The 25,568-nt window shown below is 43.8% G+C and overlaps 1 protein-coding gene across 1 annotated transcript in view; it reads left to right on the top strand.

The window, feature by feature from the left end:
• POLN (DNA polymerase nu) overlaps positions 1-25,568 on the top strand; it is a 155,415-nt gene that overhangs the window by 44,701 nt on the left and 85,146 nt on the right. The window contains exons 8-12 of the mRNA XM_032333603.1: positions 1,034-1,102; positions 3,707-3,767; positions 4,417-4,481; positions 17,992-18,075; positions 18,565-18,660. Of these exons, the coding sequence (XP_032189494.1) occupies positions 1,034-1,102; positions 3,707-3,767; positions 4,417-4,481; positions 17,992-18,075; positions 18,565-18,660 (375 nt within the window). The remainder of the gene's footprint in view (positions 1-1,033; positions 1,103-3,706; positions 3,768-4,416; positions 4,482-17,991; positions 18,076-18,564; positions 18,661-25,568) is intronic.

Below are 25,568 nucleotides of genomic sequence, written 5' to 3'. Positions count from 1 at the left end.
GTGCGTGAGGGGTGGGAGGCGAGAGCCAGGCCCACTCTGTGCTGGCTGAAGAGGTGACAGGAATTATCTGGGAGAATGCAGGAGAAGTCTGGGCCAAGGGAGCAGCACGGGAGCTGGAGGGAAGGGTGAGATTTCGAAGGAAGGTGTGGGGTAGAGGGGTAGCTGTGTCAGGGGCTCTTTTGGGAAGGTGCTGGTACCCCTTGGAGCTCGGTCTTGTCCTGGCGGAGCCCTGGCTGGAGAACCACTCATAGTGGGAGGCTCATCATGAGGTCTGTCCTGTGGGAAGCTCATTCAGGCAGGAGTAGACATTCTGCCCCGATACCAGTCGTGCGTGAGAGCCAAGGCTGGGGATGAGGAGAGTGCAAAGGCCAGACTACATCAGCCCACTGCTGGCTCCTCATCCTGGGGTTTCTCTGGCTTGGGGCCTTGAGGTCAAAAGTGGAGTGTGGGGAGTTGTTTGGCAGAGCGAGTGATCCGGCAAGGAGAGTCAGGCTGTGTGTCGCGGGCTGCAGCCCTGATCGTCCATGCTCAGGCCTCTGGGGCTGATGTCTGGGTGAGGACGGATGCTGAGGGTGGCCATGTGGCTCCTCAGCCTACTGGGGCACGTGGGGGGTACACATCTGTCTCTCCCACCGTGTGATCTTTGCACCGTGGACACTCTGCAGTTCCTGCAAAATGAGGAAAAAACCGGGTTTGGGGGAGAGGCTCCAGGTAGCTTGCACTTGCCTGGTAAGAAGGCTGTTGTGTAACGTGGGAGCTTGCCCACGGGAGCTATTTGGTGAGGCCGCCAAGAGAAAGATTCTGCCTTGGAAAAAGACTGCCATGGCAGTCTGCCATGGAAAGACTCATGCCACCTAGCTAGTGGCATGTCTGCCATGGAAAGACTCATGCCACCTAGCTAGTGGCATGTCTGCCACGGAAAGACTCATGCCACCTAGCTAGTGCCCATTTCTGTGGGTTGTGTCCCTCCCTGGATTTCGATGAACATTGCTGCAAGTTTGCCTAATCTTTCATTCTTTTGATCTTTTAAAAGAATCAGAATGTACGTGTGAACCTGAAGACACTCTACAGACTTACGATGGGCCTTTGCTCCCAGCTGAAGGCAAGGCATCTCGTAACTTGGGGTCGGCAGGCACTCCTCCTCACTGTTCCCCAAGAGCATCTTTTACTCCCATCCATGCTCACAGCTGTACAGAAAACAGAGCAGTGAATCCTCAGGCCAAGTAAACTTGTGCCTCACTCATAGAAGGACAGGCCACATGATGGGACCTGGAGGGTTTTTTTTTTTTTTTTTTAAGATTTTATTTATTTATTTGACACAGAGAGAGAGTACAAGCAGGGGAAGCAGCAGCAGAGGGAGAGGGGTAAGCAGGCTCCCACTGAGCAAGGAGCCTGATGTGGCACTTGATCCCAGGAAACTGGGATCATGACTGGAGCTGAAGGCAGTTGCTTAACCAACTGAGCCACCCAGGTGCCCCAAGGACTTGGAGTTTTTATTTTTATTTTATTTTTAAGGTTTTATTTATCCATTTGACAGAAAGAGATCACAAGGAGGCCTCTGCCTCCTTTTTTAAGTGTGATGAAGGTATTTTAAACTTTTTTTTTTTTAAGATTTTATTTATTTGACAGACATAGATCACAAGTAGGCAGAGAGGCAGGCAGAGAGAGAGGAGGAAGCAGGCTCCCTGCTGAGCAGAGAGCCGGATGTGGGGCTCGATCCCAGGACCCTGGGATCATGACCCGAGCCGAAGGCAGAGGCCCAACCCACTGAGCCATCAGTGGTGCCCTGGACTTGGAGTTTTTAAAAAATGTTTTCTGTAGGCTAATAACTGTAGCATTTTTAAAAAGCTACCAAATGAATTGAAATATTTCTTTTTTAAAAAAAGTTTTTATTTATTTATTTATTTATTAGCGAGAAAGGGAGTGCGTGAGTAGGGGGACTGGACTTGGAGTTTTAAAAAAATGTTTTCTGTAGGCTAATATCTAGCATTTTTAAAAAGCTACCAAATGAATTGAAATATTTCTTTTTTTAAAAAAGTTTTTATTTATTTATTTATTAGAGAGAAAGGGAGTGCATGAGTAGGGGGAGGGGCACATGGAGAGGGAGAAAAATTCTCCAACAGACTCCCCACTGAGGGGGCTCCATCCCAGGACCCTGTGATCATGACCCTGAGATCATGACCTGAGCCAAAGTCAGATGTTTAACCCACTGAGCCACCTAGGTGCTCCTCAGCTGGAATGTTTCTAATGTTGCCATTGACATAAAAGCAGAGCATTTATTTTAGTTTAATAGTAAGATGGACACAGCTCTCCTCAGTCTCGTTGGGAAGCAGAGGGCATTCACAGGAACAGTCAATAAGAGTTGAAGGAAGGGACTGTGTGGATGCAAGGCCAGGAGTGAAGGGCCAATAAGGGACAGAGAAGCATCAGGGGACAGGCACTGCCTGGAAGCTTTTCCACCATTGGGCCTGGAGGGGAAGCTGTCACCAGGCTCCGGGGAGAGCCAAGGCCCTGCAGAGGCTGCTGGTCAGGAGCTGTGCTTGAGGCACTGTGGCTGCAGGCCCAGGACTATGGGCTGCTGGGAGGGGTCCAGCGGGAGAGAGGAAGCCCTTTTTTCTTCCCTACTGACACAGCCCAAGAACTGAGGAGGAGTCAGGTGGTGTCTTGGAGCATGTCAGCCCATCCCCGAAAGGGCTGGGGCAAAGTTCAGGGCTTGGGGCCGGGAGGACTCTAGTGAGGGCACGGTGGAGGTGTAGGTGAGGCAGAGGGCTTTTGGATGGCAGCAGGAAGGGACACACATGACAAAAGCCCTGAGAAGAGGCATGGAGACAGTCTGAATAAATGCAGAGATGTTTCATACTCTGGGAGGAGGTGACCTGGTGACCTCATATAAAGATTTCACCTCTCCCCACATTAATTTCTAAAGCCAATTCAAAAACCAATGAAAATTCTAGCTACACTTTTGGGAATTCAGTAAACCTATTCTGAAGTTAAATGGGAGATTAAAAGTTTAAAATACTGGGGTGCCTGGGTGGCTCAGTGGGTTGGGCCTCTGCCTTCGGCTAGAGTCATGATCTCTGGGTCCTGGGATCAGGCCCCGCATCAGGCTCTCTGCTCGGCGGGGAGCCTGCTTCCCCCACTCTCTCTCTGCCTGCCTCTCTGCCTACGTGTGATCTATGTCTGTCAAATAAATAAATAAAATCTTAAAAAAAAAAAGTTTACAATACATTCATCACACTTAAAAATGAGAAAGATTTGGGGGCCCTGGGTGGCTCAGTTGGTGAAGTGTCAGATGTTTAACCCCATGATCTCAGCGGTCCTGAGATTGAGCCCCTCATTGGGCTCCTGGCTCTGTGGGGAGTCTTATTCTCCCTCTCCCTCTGCTGCTCCCCTTGTGTGTGTGTGCTCTCTCTCTCTCTCTCAAATAAATAAAATATTTTTAAAATTTTTGAAAATGAGAAGGTAAAGAGAATTGGGAATGGCCTTGGCCTACCCTATATTTCTAAATATCTCTATGAGGTCTTGGTAAGGAAATAGGATATTTGAAAGAAATAGGAGTTCTACTAGGAAGGAGGATGACAGGAGGGTGGCTGTTGGGTGGAAGTTGCCTGAATTTCACCTCAGTGCTATCAAGTAGGCTGTTCAGCCCAGTGCAGACAGAAATAATTTAAAAATAACATTGGTATCATTTCTTCCTACAAAACAGGTTTATGGATTATGGCAACTATTTTGTACTTTGGAGCTTCCTCTGATACCAATTTTGGCAGGTAAGGTACCATAAAGGTGACAGACAGTTGTGTTTCTAGGGAATTCTTGACACTGTTTGAGAGTAGCTGTTTCTCTCTTATTAGGGTGGGCAGTGTGTCATGGGAGTGCTGCGAGGCAGCAAGCCCTGTATTCCCCTCTCTGTAATAAGAGGGGTTGGAGAGCATCACCTGTTGATCTAGAAGAATGAGACGGTTCTGACCTCTCAGTCACATGAGGTCCCTTTTGCATCCTGGCCAAGCGGCAGCCCCACGTTCCTCAGAGCAGCAGTGTGGAATGAGCCTGTGGCATGTTCTGCACAGCAGTTGTTCATCCTGGTGGTGTGCTGTCAGTCCTGCCCTTTGGACAGCACCTAGGACAGGGGGTGCGAGCCCTCCTCTGCCTTTGTTTTACAGCCCCCACTTGGTCCAGGTCCTGCTGGGCACTAGGGGAGCCAAGCCCAGCCCAGTGCTCCACAGCCTGGCTGGCCCGAGATGACCGCCACTGCTGGGCTCCAGCATTGACCCTCACAGATCGTTTGTGGAGGTGGGACGCAGCAGGCACTGTCATTATTGTCCTTGTGAGGGAGTAAGTCTTGCTCCCCGTCCCAGAGGCTTTCGTGGAGATAACTCATTGATGCAAGTTTGATCTGCTTTGGTGTTTGAATCACAGTGATGGAGAGCCACAGCATTCGGGTGAACAGAGGAGAGATGGAGAGGACTTCAGCCCTTCTGGGGGTGCGTTTTTAATTCAGAGCCAGGCTGCCTGTTAGCTCTTTCCTGCCTGTAAGTCCTTCCCCCCCTTCTCCATTCCTCGCTCACCTGGCTTGGATGTATGTTCAGGGGAGCACTGGGCCCTGACCAGCCTTAAACAGGCACATAGCTGGGAGCTCGCTCCACGGTGCACACAGGATATCATGGGTCCTCCGGCTTCTGAAAGGTCAGGTTCTTCTCACAGGGACACCACCTATAGTTTGGTGAGGGGAGTTCATGGATTTCTTGGGTTCTTGGTAAAAGCAGGAATAGGGGACCCAGGTGGCTCAGTTGGTGAAGCATCTGCCTTTGGCTCAGGTCATGATCCCAATGTCCTGGGATCGAATTCTGCATCAGGGTCTGGGCTTCCTGCTCTGCGGGGAGTCTGCTTTTCCCTCTGCTGCTCCCCCTACTCATGCTCTCTCTCTCTTTCTCTCTCAGATAAATAAAATCGTTTTAAAAAGCAAGAAAAAGGGACGCCTGGGTGGCTCAGTTCGTTAAGGCGCTGCCTTCAGCTCAGGTCATGATCCCAAGGTCCTGGGATCGAGTCCTGCATCGGGCTCCTTGTTCAGCAGGGAGCCTGCTTCTCTCGCTGCCTCTGCCTGCCTCTCTGCCTGCTTGTGTGTACTCTCTCTCTCTATCCCTGGCAAATAAATAAAATCGTTTTAAAAAATAAATAAAAAGCAAGAACAAAATTTTTAAAAATGAATGTGAAAAATTAAAAATACAGAGGGTGCATGGAGATGCATAAAAAAATGCATTAAAATGCTTCACGTAAGTTATTTTAAGGGAAGCTCTGGTATAACCATCACCTGAGTCATAGTGTAAAATTTCCAGAAGTGCTGTGTGCCCTTTCCCCATCAGAACCCCTTCCCGCTGCCAAAAGTAACCTCTGCCCTGACTTCTGGAGTCACTACTTATTGCTTTGGTTTCCTTTCCACCTCAGTGCCTCAGTGGCTTTCCTTTGGAACTATGAGTTAGGGGTTATCTGATGTGCTCCCTTCACCCCGAGTCTCAGCTCTACCACTGTCTTGTGTGGCTCGGGCTTTGTCTTCCTTCACCTGCATCCCACTGTGGACAGCATCTGGGGTGTGGCACGCTGCTCCACTGAGCATGTCCGCTGGGCCCTGGGCGCAGGATGGTCTCCTCAGCTTCAGGAAGCAGCACTGAGTTGCTTTTCAAAGTCACACCACCGGGAGCACACACGGGATGGTCCTGCCATTGCACAGCCTCACCTACATGGGGACCTCAGGCTTTTCAGAGCAACCATTCTGGCAGGGACATAATGGTATCTCGGTAGAATTTTGGTTTCTATTTTCCTGACTACTGATGAGATGGAATAGCTTTTTAAGTCATCATTGGCTACTAGGAGTTTCTCTTTGGTAAAAGATCTTTTTTCAGGTTTCTTACCCATTTTCACATGGAGTGCTCTGTCTTTCCCTTACTAATTTATAGGACATCTTGATAAACTCCAGTTACAAGCCTGTCACATAGACCTTCTCCCTCTCTGTGTTACCTTTTTACTCTCCTCATGATGTCTTCTGACAAATAAGAAGTTCCTAATTTTTAATGTAGCATAATTTACCCATCTTTGGTTAATGCTTTCCGTGTGCTGTTTAAGAAAGCTTTCCTTACGTCAAGCTCATGAAGTATTCTCATGTATTATGTTTAAAAGCTGTTTTTATTAGCCTTTGCATTTAGGTTCATAATCCACCTGATTTTTTCTTTTTATGTACTTTTTTAATTGAGAAAGACATTTCCTACAGTGAATAGTACAAATATTTTTAATTATTGTGATAAAATGTAACATTTAGCATAAAGCTTACCATCTTAGCAATTTCCGATTAGACAGTACAGTGGTATTAAATACATTTGTGTGCTTGTGCGGCACGACTGCCATCCATCCCAGTCACTTCGCACTCGCCCCTCCCCACCGTTCCCGACAGCCACCGTTATGCTCTCTGTCTCTATGATCTGACTGCTCTGGGTACTTCACGTAAGTTGAATCACGCAGAATTTATCTTTTTGTCGCTGGCTTATTTCACTTAACATAATGTCTTCAGCATTTATCCTGGTTTTAGCATGTTGCACTTTTCTTCCTTTTCAAGGTCAGATGTATGTACCACATTTTGCTTACCATTCATCTGCCAGAGGAGGCAAGTGACTGGGTTTGCTTCCGTGTTCTAGCCATTGTGAGTAATGCTGCTATAAACATGGGTGTATAAAGAGCTCTGTGAAGCCCTGCTTTCAGTTCTTTTGAGTACATACCCCAAGGCAAATTGCTAGATCTTACAGTAATTTTTAATTTTTTGAGGAACCACTGTACTTATTCCACCATTTTGCACTCCCAATAAGAGTGCATAAGCGCACTTTCTCTACATCCTCACTGATACCTATTGTTTTCTCAGTTTTTTGTTTTGTTTTGTTTGTATAATAGCCATCCTAATGGGTGTGAGGTGGTATCTCAGTGTAGTTTTGATTCTTATTCCCCTAATGTTTAGTGATATTCATCATCTTTTCATGTGCTTACTGACCATCTGTGTATCATCTTTAGTAAAATGCCTATTCAGGTCTTTTGCCCATTTTTAAATTAGGTTGTTAATTTTTTCTTCTTGTTGAGTTTTAGGAATTCTCTATATACTCTGGATAGTAATCCTTTTCAGATATATGATTTTTAAATATTTCCTCATTTTTATGGGTTACCTTTTTACTCTGTTGATAGTGTCTTTCGATGCACAAAATTTCTAAGTTTTCATAGTCCAATGTAAATTTTTTTTTCTTTTGTTACCTTTGCCTTTGTTGTCATATCCAAGAAATAGCTGTCAAATACTATATTGTGAAGTTTCGTCCTGTGTCTCCTTCAAAGAGTTTTATTGTTGTAGGTCTTACATTTAGGTCCTTGATACCTTGATTAGGTCCTTGAGTTAATTTTTATAAATAGTACAATGTAGGGGTCCACCTTCATTTTTCTGCATGTGAATGCCCAGTTTTCCCGCACTATCTGGGAATAGACTTCCTTATTAGTTTTAGGACTATTCAGATTTTCTATTTCTTGGTGATTTAATCTTGATGGGTTTTGTGATTGTTGATTGAACTTTTATGTTTCATCTAGGTTATCCAATTTGTTGGTGTATAGTACTCTTTTGTAATTCTTCTCATTTTTGTAGAACAATGTCCCCACTCTCATTTACATTCTCCATTGAATGTTCTTGGCGTGCTTGTCCAAAATAATTTGACCATATTTGCAAGGGTTTGTTTCTGGGCTCACGACTCTATTCTCTTTGTCTCTATGTCTGTCCTATGCTAGTACACACTGTTTTGATTAGTGTAGCTTTGTAGTCAGTTGTGAAATCAGGAAGTATGGGGCCTCCACATATGTTCTTTTTTCAAGATTGTTTTGGCTATTTGGGGTCTCTTGAGATTTTGTATGAATTTTAGGATGCATTTTTCTATTTCTAAAAAAAAGTCTTTGGGATTTTGATAGGAATTACATTGAATCTGTAGATCTCTTTGAGTAGTTTTGGTAAATCTTCCAATCCACAAACACGAGATGTATTTCCATTTATTTATTTATTTTTAAATTGATTTCAGCAGTGTTTTATCGTTTTCACTGTATGAGTCCTTCATCGTCTTTGTTAATTCCTAAATATTTTATTCTTTTTGATGCTACTATGAATAGAATTGTTTTTGTAATTTCCTTTTCAGATTGTTCATGTGTAGATATACGGCTAATTTTTGTGTGTTGATGTTGTATCCTGCTGCTCTGCTGAGTTCCAAAGTTCTAACAGTTGTTTGGAGGGTTTTTGTTTTGTTTTGTTTTGTTTTTTGTTTTTGTTTTTTTTAGGTGTGGACTCTACACATAAATGGTGTTTTCTATACATAAAATCATATCATGCAGAGATAAATTTACTTCTTCTGTCCAATGTAGATGCCTTTTTTTTTTCTTGCCTAATTGCTCTGACCAGAACTTCTGGTACCATGTTGAATAGAAGTGGTGAAAGCAAACAACCTTGCCTTGTTCCTCATCTTAGAGGAAATGTTCTCAGTCTTTCTGTGGGTTTTCTTTTCTTTTTTTTTTTTTTTTTTAAAGATTTTTTTTTTATTTATTTATTTGACAGAGAGAAATCACAAGTAGATGGAGAGGCAGGCAGAGAGAGAGAGGAGGAAGCAGGCTCCCTGCCAAGCAGAGAGCCCGATGCGGGACTCGATCCCAGGACCCTGAGATCATGACCTGAGCCGAAGGCAGCGGCTTAACCCACTGAGCCACCCAGGCGCCCTCTTTTTTTTTTTTTTTTAAGATTTTATTTATTCATTTGACAGACAGAGATCACAAGTAGGCAGAGAGGCAGGCAGAGAGAGGAAGGAAAGTAGGCTTCCTGCTGAGCAGAGAGCCTGATGTGGGGCTCGATCCCAGGACCCTGAGATCACTACCTGAGCCAAAGGCAGAGGCTTTAACCCACTGAGCCATCCAGGCACCCCTCTGTGGGTTTTCTTATATGGTTTTTATTATGTGGAGGTAATTCCCATCTGTCCCTAGTTTGCTGAATGTTTTTGTTTTTTTTTTTTATCATGAAAGGGTGTTAAATATTGTCAAATGATTTTCGACATGATCCTCTGGTTTTTTTTTTCCTCCCTCCTGGTGTTGATGTAGCATATTACATTGATCAGTTTCCATGTATGGACCCATACTTGCATGCCAGGAATAAATCCCACTTGGTCATGGTATATAGTCCTTTAAAAATATTATTACTATGTTGTTGAGGGTTTTTACATTGATATTCATAAGGGTTGTTGGTCTATCTTTTTCTTGTATCTCTGTCTGGCTTTGGTATCAGGGTAATGCTGGCCTCAGAATGAGTTAGGAAGTGGTCTTCCATCCTCTTCATTTTTTTGGAAAAGTTTGGGAAGGATTGGTGTTGGTTCTTCTTTAAATGTTTGGTAGAATTCACTCGTGAAGTTAATAATCTGGGGCTCTTCTTTGTTGGGAGAAGAATTATTGATTCAATCTCCTTATTAGTTTTAGGACTATTCAGATTTTCTATTTCTTGGTGATTTAATCTTGATGGGTTTTATGATTGTTGATTGAACTTTTATGTTTCATCTAGGTTATCCAATTTGTTGGTGTATAGTACTCTTTTGTAATTCATAGTACTCTTTTGTAATTCTTCTTATTTTTGTAGAACAATGTCCCCACTCTCATTTCTGATTTTATTACTTTGAGTTTTCTCTTTTTTTCTTAGTCTACCTAGTGAAAACTTGTCAATTTTTAAAAAATTTTTTTGAAAAACTAACTTTTGGTTTTATCAGTTTTCTCTACTGTTTCCCTATTTATTTCCTTTATCTCTATTCTGATATTTATCATCATCTTTTTTTCACCTTGGGGTTTAATCTGTTCTTGTAGTTCTTTAAGTTGTAAAGTTAGGTTACTGATTTCAGGTCTTTCTTGTTTCTTAATATTTATAGCTATTAAATTCCCCTTTAGGGGCGCCTCGGTGGCTCAGTGGGTTAAGCCTCTGCCTTCGGCTCAGGTCATGATCTCAGGGTCCTGGGATTGAGCCCCACATCAGGCTCTCTGCTCAGCGGGGAGCCTGCTTCTTCCTCTCTCTCTCTGCCTGTCTTTCTGCCTACCTGTGATCTCTGTCAAGTAAATAAATAAAATTAAAAAAAAAATTCCCCTTTATTGCAGCTTTTGCTGCATCCTATAAGTTGTGATATATTGTGTTTTCATTTTTATTCATCTCTAAATAATTTCTAAATTCTCTTTTGAGTTATTCTTTGATCCTTTGATCATTTTAAAATAATTTATTTTCCACAGTTTAGTGAATTTTCCAGTTTTCCTTTTTTTTTTTTTTAAAGATTTTATTTATTTTTTCAACAGAGAGAGATCACAAGTAGGCAGAGAGGTAGGCAGAGAAGAAAGAGGAGGAAGCAGGCTCCACGCCAAGGAGAGAGCCCGATGTAGGGCTCAATCCCAGGACCCTGGGATCATGACCTGAGCCGAAGGCAGAGGCTTTAACCCTCTGAGCCACCCAGGGGCCCCTCCAGTTTTCCTTTTTTTTTTTTTTTTAATCAGAGCTTTATTTTATTTTATTTTATTAATTAATTTATTTTTTAAGGATTTATTTATTTGAGAGAGAGAGAGAGATCACAAGCAGGCAGAGAGAAAGAGGGGGAAGCAGGCTCTCTGCTGAGGAGAGCCTGACACGGGGCTCTATCCCAGGACCCTGGGATCATGACCTGAGCCAAAGGCAGAGGCTTAATCCACTAAGCCACCCAGGCACGACCCCCACCCCCAGTTTTCCTTTTGTTATTGATTTCTAACTTCATCCTGTTGTAGTCAGAGAAGATGTTTTGTATAATAACTATTTTTTTATATATCTTGAGCCTTAATTTGTGGCTTAAGATATGGTCTGTCCTAGAAAATGTCCCATGTGTAAGTGTATGTGGTTGTTGCGGGTGGTGCTCTGTGTGTCTGTTGGATCTCATTGGTTTCTTGTGCTGTTTAAGTCCTCTGTTTCCTTATCTTCTCTGTGGCTGTTCTACCAGTTATTGTGAGTGGAACTATTATTGTAGAATTGTCTATTTATCCCTTCAATTCTGTCATTTTTTTCTTCATATATTTTGATGGTCTGTCATTAGGTGTGTAAGTGTTTATAAGTGTTGTATGACAGTTGCTGTATGTGTCACATACATGTCACCCTTTGTCTCTAGTAACCATTTTTTATTTAAAGTCTGTTTTTTCTGGTATTAATATAGCCATCCTTGCTCTCTTTGTGTCACTATTTACATATCTCTTTCTGTCCTTGTACTTTCAACCTGTCTGTATCTTTGAATTTAAAGTTTGTCTTTTGGGATACCTGGGTGGCTCCTTTGGTGAAACATCTGCCTTTGGCTTAGGTCATGGTCCTGGGGTCCTGGGATCGAGTCCCACATTGGACTTCCTGCTCAGCAGGGAGTCTGCTCATCCCTCTCCCTCTGCCCCTCCCTCTGCTCATGCTCTGTCTTTCTCAAATAAATAAATAAAATCTTTTAAAAAATAATGTTCGCATTTTATGGACAGCATGTAGTTGGACCATATGTTTTTATCTATTATGCCAATCTCTGTCTTTTGATTGGAAAGTTTAATCCACTTACATGTAAGTAATACTGATAAGGAGGGACTCAACTTCTGTCGTTGTGCTGTTTTCTATGTGCATTATACATTTTTTTGTCTCTCATTTTCCTGTATTACTGTCTTCTTTGTGTTTAGTTGCTTTTTTGTAGTGAATCATTTAAATTCCTTTCTCATTCTCTTTTGTGTATATCCTATAACTATTTTCTTTGTGGTTACTGTGGGGATGACATTTAACATCCTAACATTATAACACTCTAATTTGAGTTTATTACAGTTTAGCTTGAATAACATGCAAAAACTCTGCTCCTTTACAGCTCTATCCCCACCCCTTTCAGTTGTTGATGCCACAAAATTATATCTTTATACATTGTGTGCCCCAAACATAAGCTAATAATTTTTTAAGTGCATTAGTCTCTTAAACTATTTAGGAAACATGACTTGGAATTATAAACCAACATTACAGTAATATTAGATTTTAACTCATAATTTTTTTTAAGTATGGAGAAAATAAAAAGTGCAGTGACAGATTGTTATTATAATACTAGCTTATATAAGTGCCCACATAGTCACCTTTCTTGAGATCTTTATTTCTCCATATGGCTTTGAGACACTGTCTAGTGTCCTTTCATGTCACCCTGTAGGACTCCTGGAGCATTTCCTCCAGGGCACATGTAGTGATCACATCTCCATCAGTTTTTCTTTATCTGGGAATATTTCAGTGTCTCCCTCAGTCTTGAAGGACAGTTTTGCCAGATGCAGGATAATTGGTTGACAGTTTTTCCTTTTAGCACTTTGAAAATACTGGCTCACTGTCTTCTGTCCTCTAAAGTTTCTGATGAGAGATCTGCTCACTGACGTTATATGTTATATGCCTTATATGTGAGGACAATTTTCTCTTGCTAATTTCAAGATTATCTGTTCACCTTTGGCTTTTGAAACCTTGATTACATTATGCCTTGGTGTTGATCTCAGTTCCTCTTACTTGAAGTTTGTAGAGCTTCTTGGATGTTTATATTCATGTATTTCATCCAAATTTGAGAGGTTTTCAGCCATTATTTCTTCAAGTATTTTTGCTGCCCCTTTCTTCCTCTCCTCCTTCTGGGATGCCCACAATGCATATGCAAAGCATATGCATCTGCTTTACGATGTTCCACTCGTCCCTTAGGCTTTGTTCACTTTTCTTCAATTTCTTTTCTGTGTGTTCCTCAGCCTCAGTAAGTTCCATTACCTTGCCTTCAAGTTCATTGATTCTTTCTTCTGCCTGCTCAAATCTGATGTTGAGCCACCCAAAGGAATTTTCTGTTTCAGTTAATATACTTTTCAGCTCCAGAATTTCTTTTTGATTTCCTTTTAGGTTTTTTCTCTCTTTGTCATTATTTACATTTTGCTCACACATTGTTTTCTTAACTTTCTTCACATCCTCCTCCTGTTCTTTGAGCATCTTTAAGACAGTTGTTTTAATGTCTTTGTCTAGTAGATCTGCCATTAGGTCTTATTCAGGGACAGTTTCTGTTGATGTTTTGTTTTGTTTTTCCCTTTGAATGTGGTACTTTTCTTTGTATGTCCTGACATTTTTTTTTTTTAAGATTTTATTTATTTATTTGTCAGAGAGAGAGGGAGAGTGAGCACTGGCAAACAGAGGCAGAGGGAGAAGCAGGCTCCCTGCCAAGCAAGGAGCCCGATGTGGGACTTGAACCCAGGACGCTGGGATCATGACCTGAGCCGTAGGCAGCTGCTTAACCAACTGAGCCACCCAGGCATCCCTGCCCTGACATTTTTTTTAAAAAAGATTTTATTTATTTATTTGACAGACAGAGATCACAAGTAGGCAGAGAGGCAGGCAGAGAGAGAGGAGAGAGGAGGAAGCAGGCTCCCTGCTGAGCAGAGAGCCTGATGTGGCTAGATCCCAGGAACCTGGGATCATGACCTGAGCTGAAAGCAGAGGCTTTAAGCCACTGAGCCACACAGGCGCCCCTGCCCTGACATTTTTTATCGAACATTGGACATTTGAATCTGATAATGTGGTAGCTCTGGAAACCATATTCTCCCCCCCACCACAGGGTTTGCTCTTCTATGTTAGTGTTTTTGGTTTTGGTTTTTTTTTATTGCCATGGGGTGTCTCTGTGCTGAAGATCAGCCTGAGGGGCAAGCTTAAGGTCTTCTCATGTTTTTTCCAAGATTTTTCCTGGGTATACATGGTCTGCTTCTAATTTTCCCTGCATAAGCAGTAGTGTTTGAACATCCTTGTCTTTAATTTCTGGCTCTCAAAAGGAGGAAAAATTAAAAATGAAAGGAGATGCAAAAGAGTGCTGGCCCTTTAATTCCCCTGGAAGTCTGTTCAGCTGGAGAGGGAGGGTCTTACAACAATGTGGGGACGGGCTACAACCATGGCTGCCTGCCTATTTATCTACACGTGTGTTATTAAAATCGGCAGTCAGAGCCCAGATCCCTGTTCTTTGCAGGACAGGGTCTTTTTGCCCACCCTGGCTTCTGCACACTGTTCCAGAAACGTGGTTGATTGCCTGCAGTGTGGTTGGTGGTGGAAGATGGGGATGGGTAGCTGCTACCATGCTAAGAGCTGAAATTGACCAAAAGTAGCTGTAATTTACCTTCCAAGCCTGGAAGTTGCAAGCGGTCAACAGACTCCGGAGTCCGGGATGGTCATTGCATCAGATGGTTTCTGCCCTTGCAGCTGTGGTCCAGGTGGGGAGGCAGTTTCTCACATGTGCTTCCTACTTTTTTCCAGAATCTCCTTGGTGTAAATTTTAAGTGTGCAGCTTGACATGTTTTTACACACATACACATGCATGTGACTCCACCCAGAGCAAGATATAGAATATTTCCAGCACCCAGAAGGCACCTCCTCCTGTCAGCTCCTCATCTGTACCCCCAGAGAGAGCCATTAATCTGACTCTGTTCATTGATTTTGAGCTTCATGTAAATGGAACCACACAATGTGGGATCTTTGGTTCTGTCTTTTTTTACTCACATTCTGTCTTTGGGATTCACTTATTTGGTGAGTTTAGCAGATGTGTGTTCCAATGAGACTTGCTGTGTAACACCCATTTTAGAACGTGTCTTAGCTTCCTTACATCCTTCTCATCGGTAAGCACTGTGATCACAGTGGCTGTGAATATTCATGTACATAAATGTGAGTGCCCCTGTCTCCTGATTTTATGTCTGGAAGTGGAATTGCTAGAACATAGGGTGTGTGTAGGTGGTAATAGGTACTTCCAAAGACTTCTTGGAATTGGTCATGACCTTTTCCAATTCCATTTGCTACATCCTCACCATGCACACTGCCAGTCTTTCTCACTTTACTTGATCTGATGGGTCTGTCATTGTATATTTACAGTGGATTGTGTGGATTTACATTGTGGATTTAGTTTGCATTTTCCTGATGATTAATCATATTGAGGACCTTTCCCTACGTTTGGTGGTATTTTGGATGTACTCTTTCGTTATCAATTTTCTAAAGATTTCACTCACTCTGAAATTTATGTTAACTGATTTTTTTGTATTGATTTGTAAGAGTTCTTTATATATTCTGTATGTGAGTCCTTGTAATAAATTCTGTATGTAAGTATTTTATAATATATATTGAAAATCCTTTCTCCCAGTCCAGAGTTTGGCAAACAATAGTCTGGACCAAATTTATCCTGTGGCCTATTTTCATATGGCCTACAAGTTAAGAGTGGTTGTTACAGTTTTAAAAGACAAACATATAAAGATAAAGAAGAATACGGTGACAGGAGCCATATGTGCCCCATAGAACCTAAAATACTTTCCAACTCAGTCTGTGTCTGTGGCTTGTCTTTTCACTCTCTTAATAGTGGTATCTTTTGGTGAACAGAATCTCATTATTATAATGAAATTCAGTGAACCATTTTTTCAAATGTTTAAGAATTTTTATGTGCTGATCTCTTTTGTATGCCTTCTAGTAAAGATATTCTTCTGTGTTTTCTTCTATAAACTGTATTATTTTCAGCATATCATCCATTTCACATTAATTTTTCTATGTGGTATCAGGTATCATTAAGATTTTTCCCCCCAAGTTGATTTCTGTTTTTTTCAGTTGATTAAAAGTGCCATTGTTTCCCCCCACCGAATTACAATAACATCTGTGTCATAAGTCAGATCAATACTATCAGAAGTTCAGAGAAAAGCAGAAGTAAAACCGCTGGAGCACTGAAGTAGTAATTAGCAAAATTTAATTGTACACAGAAAGACAGTTTACAAACCAAAACAAGCCATGGAGCGAGGCTCAGAGGTCTGATGTCATAAGCCCCTTATATGGTGTGGAGGCAAAGACTGGTTATTCTTCACAGTGGTGGACTACTGCAGTAGGATTTTGGGGAGCACAATTTGAGATTCACTTATGATTTTCAGAGGCACAAGCAAGAAACAACCCAGATCAAGTTAGCCTTGCTGATCTCCCAAAAGAGACTAACTGGAGCATTACTTGTAGGACAAGATGGGTTTCGTCTGCTTAGGGAATTTTCAAGGCTGGTCGCAGTGTATGTTTGATTTTTGTAATGTGGATCTTTTTCTGGACTCTGTTTTGTTTCATGGGGTTTTTTGGTCTATCCTGTGCTAATACTGCCCTGCCTTAGTTATGGTAGCTTTGTGATAATACGTCTTCATACCCTATGGTATGTCTTACATCTTTGTGTTTATTCTATATGGTATTGTCTAGTTTTAAGTTCTTTGCATTGGCCATATAAAATTCTTTGATCTACTTTTTTTAAAAATCCTGTTGGAATTTTGATTGTATTTTCATGCATATGACAAAGGACTCCTATGCAGACTATAATAGAGAACTCATATCAATAAGAAAAAAACAGTTAACATAACTTTTAAATGGGTGACAATTTGAAATGAATTTACTCATGCGGCCATGCAGCCAGCACCTGCGCCTAGCTGAGCCCCACCTGAGGTGCTGATCCACTCCAGTGTGCTCTGTCATGCGGCAGCAGGTAACTGATACAAACTGGCCCAGCTTCCTCTCTGAAAGGAGGGCTTGCCATGCCCGCTTTGTGGCCTGACGGGGCCTCCAGCCTCTGGCCCCACAGCCCCACTGGGCTTCCCCCTTGTTCTTCCTGCTGCTTTGCAGTGTGTATCTATTCCCGCTCTGAAGAGATGCTTGTGTTTTGTTTTGTTTCTTTTAGGAAACTATCTTTTTGTTTTTCTCTGTTTATTTATCCATTTCTTGCCGTGCCTGAACACGGGTGCATCATCGTGCAAGTTTACTGTGCCGTTTTAACTGGAAGCTCACACAGTTTGTTGCTGGAGTTTTTGTTCCCTAAGGTATGGCTTACTCCTGAAGGAATCCATTATCTGTCCTTTAATGCTCTGCTCCTTGGTTTCTTTTTCTCATTTCTTTCTTTGACAACCAGGTTCTGGCATACTTTAACCGAGGCACGGTGCTTCTGGCTTCTTTTCACCTAGATACTCCTTTTTTGTATCAGGTTCATTCTGTTCCTAACTTCTCTGGACCATCTTTGTAACTTCTTTCAAAATGTCAGCCTCAAGGCCGCCCTCTTCTGATGAAGGAGAGAATGCAAGTGATAGTTCACCGGGGTGGGTTGGTTTAACCCCTGCTCTATTTTCTTTTACAATTATGTTTTTTTAAAAGATTTTATTTATTTATTTGACAGGCAGAGATCACAAGTAGGCAGAGAGGCAGACAGAGAGAGAGAGGGAAGCAGGCTCCCCGCTGAGCAGAGAGCCCAATTAGATCATGACATGAGCTGAAGGCAGAGGCTTAACCCACTGAGCCACTCAGGTGCCCCATTTTTACAATTATGTTTTTAAGTCCTGGCTGCCTGCTACTTTTCTTCTGATGGAAGTGGCAAGGGGGTGAGGGCTTACAAATTCAGCTCTGCCCCCCACCCTGTACTGTGTCAGCTGATGCAGAGGACATGCTTAGATTGTTTGTCACCTGGACCTTGGATGTGGCAGTTCAGAGCATGGTCCCTGGTGTCCCCTGTGACTGCTCTCTCCGCTGGGTGGGAGGGACCTACAAGGTCAATGGTCCTAACTCCTTTACCGTGGGATACCTTGGATGCTTTCAAGTTGGTGGTATGATGCTAGATCCCTTTTCTAGGAGTAATATTCCTAGAGAATTCATTCTTCCCTTATTTTGGTGTGTTACTTCCTATTTTGCTTCTTTCATTTTGCTTCCTGAGGTTTGGGAGAGGATGATTCTGTGAGCCTGAGGTTTTCACTGTGAGTCAAAGGATATATTTTTAATATACATTTTGGTAAACATTTGGCTATTTTTTATTCTTATAATAACTTATGTTGGGAACTATTTGATGAGCAAATAAAATAATCTTAGATTGTGAAAAACATTAGTAAGATTATATATCACATTCACAGTCTCGTCTCAAGGAACTGGAGCAAGAAGCCCATTTTGTTGCAGGAGAGCGGTTTCATATAACAAGTAATAATCAGCTTCGAGAGGTAAAGGGAAATTTTGTTTCTTATAAAATATACTTCTGGGGTGCCTGGGTGGCTCAGTGGGTTAATGCCTCTGCCTTCGGCTCAGGTCGTGGTCTCAGGGTCCTGGGATTGAGCCCCGCGTTGGGCTCTCTGCTCAGCCGGGAGCCCGCTTCCTCCTCTCTCCGTGCCTGTCTCTCTGACTTCTTGTGGTCTCTGTCTATTAAATAGATAAATTAAAAAATCTTTTTAAAAAATACTTCTTAGGGGTTAAAGAGAGATTTAGTCTTAATTTATAAATATTATTTTATGTTTATTATCTGGAAAGTATGTAAGTTGTTCATGTTTTCTCACATTGAGATTCATTCCTTCAAAGCCTGCAAATCCAAGAACAGTATGAGATCAGAATTTGAGTGTTTGTAGCATCTAACTGGGTGGGCCTTCTGTGGCTGTGATGTTCAGTTTCTCTCAAAGCTGAGACCTGTCCATCACGTGTCCCTGCTTTTGTTGAAGATCCTCTTTGGCAAGCTAAAACTGCACCTGCGGAGTCCCAGGGAGACTCTTCGTAGAACAGGGCTGCAGAAACTCCCATCCACGTCAGAAGCTGTGGTAAGTTCAAAAACTGTCCCCTTTGTTTTTGAGACAGTAGCATGCTTCTACCACGTGTGAGTCGCCCTCAGGCCTGCTTGTCCCCCTGCAGTGGGCTGTGCAGCAGGTGCACCCCGCAGGGCTGCCCTCCTAGTTTGAACCATGAGAAAAAGTACAGTTTTCTGGAAGCAATCCACCAACTTCGTCATCTGCAAAGGACAATTAGGTGGAATTTTGTTCTGAAAACAAATGGTTGTCAGTCCAATCATAGCCTCTTAGAAGTTAAAGGCTGCCACTCCTTTCCTAGATTTATTTATTTATTTATTTATTTAAAGATCCTATTTATTTATTTGACAGTCAGAGGTCCCAAGTAGGCAGAGAGTCAAACAGAGAGGGGGAGGGGGAAGCAGGCTCCCCGCTGAGCAGAGAGCCCGATGTGGGGCTCGATCCCAGGACCCTGAGATCAAGTCCCGAGCTGAAGGCAGAGACTTAACAACTGAGCCACCCAGGTGCCCCTAGATATATTTATTTTTAAAAAAATATAGATGTGGAAGGTTTTTCCTTTTTTTAAAGAAGATTATTTATTTATTTATTTATTTGTCAGAGAGAGAGAGAGGGAGAGGGAGAGAGCGCACAAGCCAGGGGAGCATCAGGCAGAAGGAGAAGCAGGGAGTAGTCTGCTTCAGGACTTATCCAGAATCCTGAGATCGTGATCTGAGCCAAAGGCAGGCACTTAAGCAACTGAGCCACCCAGGCATCACCCTAGATTTATTTTAGAAAATTTGAGCTACCTTTCCCTTAAGAAGAGCCTGTTTGATAAACAGGGAGGAGTGAGAGTCTGCTCTGTTGGAATGGCTGAGTATGGGACACTGGGTGGCTTAGTGGGTTGAGTAGTCCTCAACTTTGATTTTGGCTCAAGTCGTGGTCTTGGGGTAGTAGGATCAAGCCCCCAGTTGGATTCTGCACTCAGGAGGAATGTGCTTGGGATTCTTTGCCTCTCCCTCTTCTGCTCGTTCTGTAAGCTAAATCAATGAATCTTTAAAAGATAAATGTTTTAAAAAAAAATGGACGAGTATAAATAGATGTTCAGAATCCAGTGAGTAAGATTCATGAGGGCATGCAGAGTGGACATCAATAAGTAGACTTGGTTTTTGTTGTTGTTGTTTTTGTTTTTAAGATTTTTTTTTATTATTCATTTGAGAAAGAGAGAGAGAGAATGACTGGGGGCATAGGAGTGGCAGAGGGTGAAGCAGGGAGCAGGAGGTGGGGCTGGATCCCAGGACCCCGAGATCCTGACCCAGGTGCCCCTGCAGTGAACCTGGGTTGCTACAGTGAGAGCCAGCTCTGGGGGCGCATCTTGTGCTCTGTGTGCCGCATTCAGCGTCAGACTTAGCCGCAGCCTCCCTCCCTATGCACATGGCCAGTCCAGCCCTGCACGTTCTGCCCATGTCTTCCCTGCTGGAGCCCTGTGTCTTCTGACAGTCCCCATGTGCAGCCCTTGGGGTCCTGGGGGCAGTTCTGTGCATCACAGACATCTGCAGAGTGATGTGTCCCGAAAGGGGTTTGAATTTGCCTCCTTCGGTGCCCCCTGGGTAGAGACCCCTCATCCTTCCGCATCCTTGGGAGCCAGTAAGGGGCAGAGCAAGGACAGTGGCATTGGCTACCACATCCTCCTGCATGGCTAGGGCATGCTGACTCCTCTGTGCTTCAGTGTCCTGATCTGTAAAAGAAGGATAATAACAGTCCTTTCCCTACAGCAATCTTGTGAGTTTTCAACAAGTGTGTGTATGTGTGCCTGTGTGTGAAGCAGTCCTTAGGACTATGCCTGACATGAGCTCTCAGAAACCAGCAAGTCCTGACTATTATCAGCTACTTCATCCAGAAACCTACAAGTCACCTTGGATCTTCTTCCAGCCTCACCTGCAGCAAGCCTTACCGTCTCTGCCTGCAAACATCAGTCTGGAATTGGCTGTCAGTCCTTGCAGCCACCCCCTCAGTCACCTCCCACTCACAGCCTGGCATGGCCCCCTCGGCCGCCTCCCATCTGCTCTCCCCCTGCTGTTTATGCGTCAAGTCCAGGCAGAGCCTCCCCTGATGTACATTCCAGGGGCTTCCTGTGACCCCTAGGTTCATGTTCAGGCCCTCCAGTGTGTCCATAGCGCCTTCTCAGGCCCCCTCGCTCCCAGCGCTCCTGAGCAGCACACTGCTCTTCGCAGGTTCCGCGTGGGCCCTGTGCCAGTCTGCAGCCTCTTCTGGAGTTTGTGCAGTGGCTTTCAGGGAGGCCTCCTCAGGCCACACAGACAGCAGCAAGGCCCCTGGCACGACCTGTGTCTTCCCCCAGACTGGTTTCCTGTGCCTAAAGTTATCTTAGCTCCTGGTGGGCTTGTCGCTCGAGGCTATAAGCTCTGCAGATCCAAGCCCAAGATGGACTGTTTGTCGCCTCTCCAGAGCCAAGCAGCCCTCACCAGCATAGTTGTCTGCTGTTAACTCACGGAGCTCAGGGACCGCATGGAGCAGGCTCCATCCCGCCAGGGAGACTCGGGCCTGGATTTCACACCCACATGGCAGAGGGCCACCTCCTGAAAGGTGGAGCAGCAGCGGTAGCTGGGAAAGCCGCATGCTTGGCCTCATGGGGCCCGGAGCTGAGGGTCTCGGGCTGATTTATTCTCCATCCTGGCACCAGCTGGCAGTGTTGCCCTTCCCTCTGCTGCTCTTTAGCTCTTCCAGGCACCTGGCAACTAAGGAGATGGAACTCTCCTCTGGTGTTGGTGTGCTTTCTCGTAGATTTTTTACAAAGACATGATCGAGGTAAATCATACTAACCTCTTTTATTTAACTGACCAAGGCATACTACTTTGTGCATTTTAAAAAAAGATGAACTTTTACTAGGGAGCACATGTACATGGTTCCAAATTCAAAATGAAGACTCCTCTCTTCTTTCCTTCATCCTTTCCGTTCCCCTTCCTGTGGGGAGGGATGTGTACTTCAGGTGAAATGTGTAGCCTCAAACAGTTCAAACAAGAGCACAACTATGATCTTAGATACGGTTTTATTAGGCGTTTATTTTTATTAAATCTTATATTTTATTTCACAGCAATATTGAGCAGAAGGTACAAAGAAGTTTCATATACTGCCTTCTTTCCACGGCCAGCACACCCTCCCCGCCACCCTCTCTCCCACTGTCAGCACCCCCCCACACTGGGACCATTTGTTACATTCAGTGAACCTCCACTGACAAGTCATCATCATCGAAAGTCCATACTATATCTCCAGGGTCACCCTTTGTGTCATACATTCTATGGGTTTGGACAAATGTGTAATGACGGGTGTCTGCCAATTATGGTATCATGCAGAGTACCTTCACTGCCCTAAACACCCTCATGCTCCACATGTTCCCCCTTAACCCCACCCCTGCCCCAATATTTTCACTGTCCCCATAGTTTTGCCTTTTCTAGAATGTCCTGTAGATGGAACCCATATAGTGTGCAGCCTTTTCAGACTGACTTCTTTCCCTCAGATTTGTGCATTTCAAGTTCTCCATGTCTTTTCCTAGTTGATAGCTCATTTCTTTTTTTTTTTTTTTTTAAGATTTTTATTTTATTTGACAGAGGTCACAAGTAGGCAGAGAGTCAGGCAGAGAGAGAGGGAGAAGCAGTCTCCCCACTGAGCAGGGAGCCCAATGCGGGGCTCAATCCCAGGACCCTAAAATCATGACCTGAGCCGAAGGCAGAGGCTTAATCCACTGACCCACCCGGCGCCCCTGATAGCTCATTTCTTTTCAATGATCCATTGTCTGGATGGACCCCGGTTATTACCCATTCACATACTGAGGGACATCTTGGTTGCTTCCAAATTTTGGCAATGAGGAAGAAAGCTGCTCTAAACATCTGTGTACAGGTTTTTGTGTGGACTGAAGTTTTCAGCTCCTCTGGGTAAATACCAAGGAGCATGATTGCTGGATCATATGGCAAAAGTATATTGAATTTTTTAAGAAACTGACAAACTACTTCCCAAAGTGACTACACCTTTCTGCCTTCCCACCAGGTGGATGAGAGTTCCTATGGCTTCACACCCTTGCCAGCATGTGGTGTTGTCAGGGCTTTGGATTCTGCCTGTCCTAACAGATGTGAGCTATGTCCTGAAAAGTCAGGACATACAAGGCAGGAGTCTTGTTAATAGGCTGTCACTGGGGATGCCTGGGTGGCTCAGTGGTTAAGCCCTGCCTGCCTTCAGCTCAGTTCATGATCCCAGGGTCTGAGGATTGAGCCCCACTTTGGGGCTCACTGCTCTGCGGGGAGCCTGATTCTCCCTCTGCCTGTTGCTCCCCTCTGCTTGTGCACACGTGCATTCTCTCTCACACACAAATAAATAAAATCTTTTAAAAAATGAAGAAATACGAATTCATTGAAGGAAAAATGAAAAATTATGCAACATACTGAAAATGACTATAAAAAAATAAGCTGTCACTGCAGTGTGGGGACAGAAATCTCTGTGGTCCAGGTGACAGGTGTGAAGATGGAGTAGTGGACGAATTTCCAGAGAATTTCTGGAGCAGGAAGGAACTCTGTGAGTGAGAGTTCATGTGAGTGTCAATAGAAGATTGTGGAGTAGCTCTTGGTTTTCTTAGCTGTGCAACTGAGCAGAGAGAAAATGCCACTACCCAGGGAAAACTAGGAGAGGTGCAGTTTACTGGGCAGGGGTGGGAGGTGGGGTGTCAGTCAGGCATTCACTCTCAGACATATTAAGACAGAGGTGTTCATAAGACACAGGCATGGAGATATCACGGGAGCAGTTGGGTCCACTGTTAGTCTTGTGCTGGAAGTGGTCAGCCAGTTTTTAGTAAAATTGCCCTGGGATGGTAATCCCCTACCCTGGACAGAGCTTTGGAAAAACATTCACGACCAGGCTGACAACTGAACCACAGAATTGTGTCTGCCAGGCCCAAGCATGTTTTTGAAGCTCCCGGCTGTTTCTCATAAGCCAGCCAACATTGATAAGCACAGAACCGAATGCTGAGAAACTGACACTTAGAGGTCAGGGAAAGAGGAGGCGCCCACAAGAGACTACGGAGTGGCCATGGGGAGAAGGGAACTGAGAAGAATGTGCTGTCAGGAGCCAACACGGAGCATGTGATAAAGCTCCCTGGGCAGTCCATGGCTGCAGAACTGCCTCTGATCGCAAACCAGCACTGGTAGGGCTTGCTCCACGGTTGGATGAGATCAAATACTTATATCTTTCAAGCTTTCTCAGACGGCTCAAGTAGAGATATACAGAGAGACTGTGGTTGGAAAGTTATTTTGTAAGGTATCCAGATAAGGGGAACTAGTCCATCTTAAGCAATTTTCTTTGCTAAGTGTTTTCATGTACTTCCATGCCCCTGGGGATAACTTTGCTAAGTAAAGGGCAATTCTGGATCGCACTGAGGTCAGGTGCCCCCCCGGGCAGTGCCTACTCCCACAGCACCAGCTCTCTGGTTTACAACTGTGGCCAGCCAAAACCCTTGGGTCCTCAGTCTTTATTCAAACAGACCATGATACAACTTTATGCCTTACACTGTTAGAGGAGTGTATGGCCTCAGTTACCCCAGCCTGGTCTATAGACTCAGAACAATCTTTTTTTTTTTTTAAGATTTTATTTATTTGACAGACAGAGATCACAAGCAGCTAGAGAGGCAGGCAGAGAGGGGGGAAGCAGGCTCCCCGCTGAGCAGAGAGCCCCATGCAGGGCTCAATCCCAGGACCCTGAGATCATGACCTGAGCCGAAGGCAGAGGCTTTAACCCACTGAGCCACCCAGGCGCCCCTAGATTCAGAACAATCTTAGCAGCAGTTTTTTGGAGAAGCTGGCAAGCTGATTCCAAAATTGCCACAGAAATGCAAAAAACTAAGAGCCAGTGTGATCTTGGAAAGCACTTCTGGAGGACTTAGTCCATTGGACCTCAAGACTAACCCTAAATCAATGGGGATTGCCAGGAACTAAGTAGCACAGTGTAGTGTCGACAGGAGCATGAACAAATAGACCAGGGGACCTTGTGTGGGGAGTCCACACACTCGTATGATAGGCACGATCTCTGAGAGGGTGGCTCTGCAGAGCAGTGAGTAAGGACAGCTCGTTCCATAAATGGCCCTATTTCACAGCATACGCAAAAATAAACTCCAAATGAGCTGTACATCTAAATATGAAAGGCAAAAACAACAAAGACTATAGAAGATACCATAAGGGAACATCCTCAAGACCCTGCAGTAGGTGAATATCCTTAAGAAGGATACAGGATGCATTACCCATGCAGTAAAAGACGGATACATTGGACAAGAGTAGAGTTTAGAATCTCTGTTAATGAAGAGATTCCATTAAACAATTAAATAAGAAAGTCACAGAGGGCAGAGAGATTTCCAGTAAATTTAATCGGCTGAAGAAACTGCTGTCCAGAATAACAAATACCCACAAATCATTGGGGGAAAAAAGACACACAAACCAATTCTTTAAATGGGCAACAGACATGAACAGGGGTTTAATGAGGGAAGATACCTACTTAGTCAATGAGTGTGTGAATATGGTCCTACTACAGTCGTCATTGAGGAAATACATACACAACTACTGTGCAGTATCACAACACAATTACCAGAGTGGCTAACATTAACATTGGGACTTGTGTTAGCAAAGATGTGGGGCAACTGGATCACCCACCATACTGACAGGGTACAGACGGGTGCCTTCACTTGGGAGAACTGGCTGGTGGTGTCTCTGCTGTGATTGGCCCTGCGATTCCATTCCTCTCTGTGTTTCTACTCAGCAGAACCACGGACATTATGTTAACCAAAATCCAGGCTCCAGAGTGTTCACAGCAGCACTAGTCATCATGGCCTGTAAACAAGTTATTAGTGTCCATCAAGGATAAAACCTAGTTGTCCTACATTCACACAGTTGAAG

The sequence above is a fragment of the Mustela erminea genome, chromosome 2 (genome assembly GCF_009829155.1).
Source record: "Mustela erminea isolate mMusErm1 chromosome 2, mMusErm1.Pri, whole genome shotgun sequence".
Taxonomy (NCBI): Eukaryota; Metazoa; Chordata; class Mammalia; order Carnivora; family Mustelidae; genus Mustela; species Mustela erminea.
This window is presented reverse-complemented; position numbering and strand designations above follow the sequence as displayed.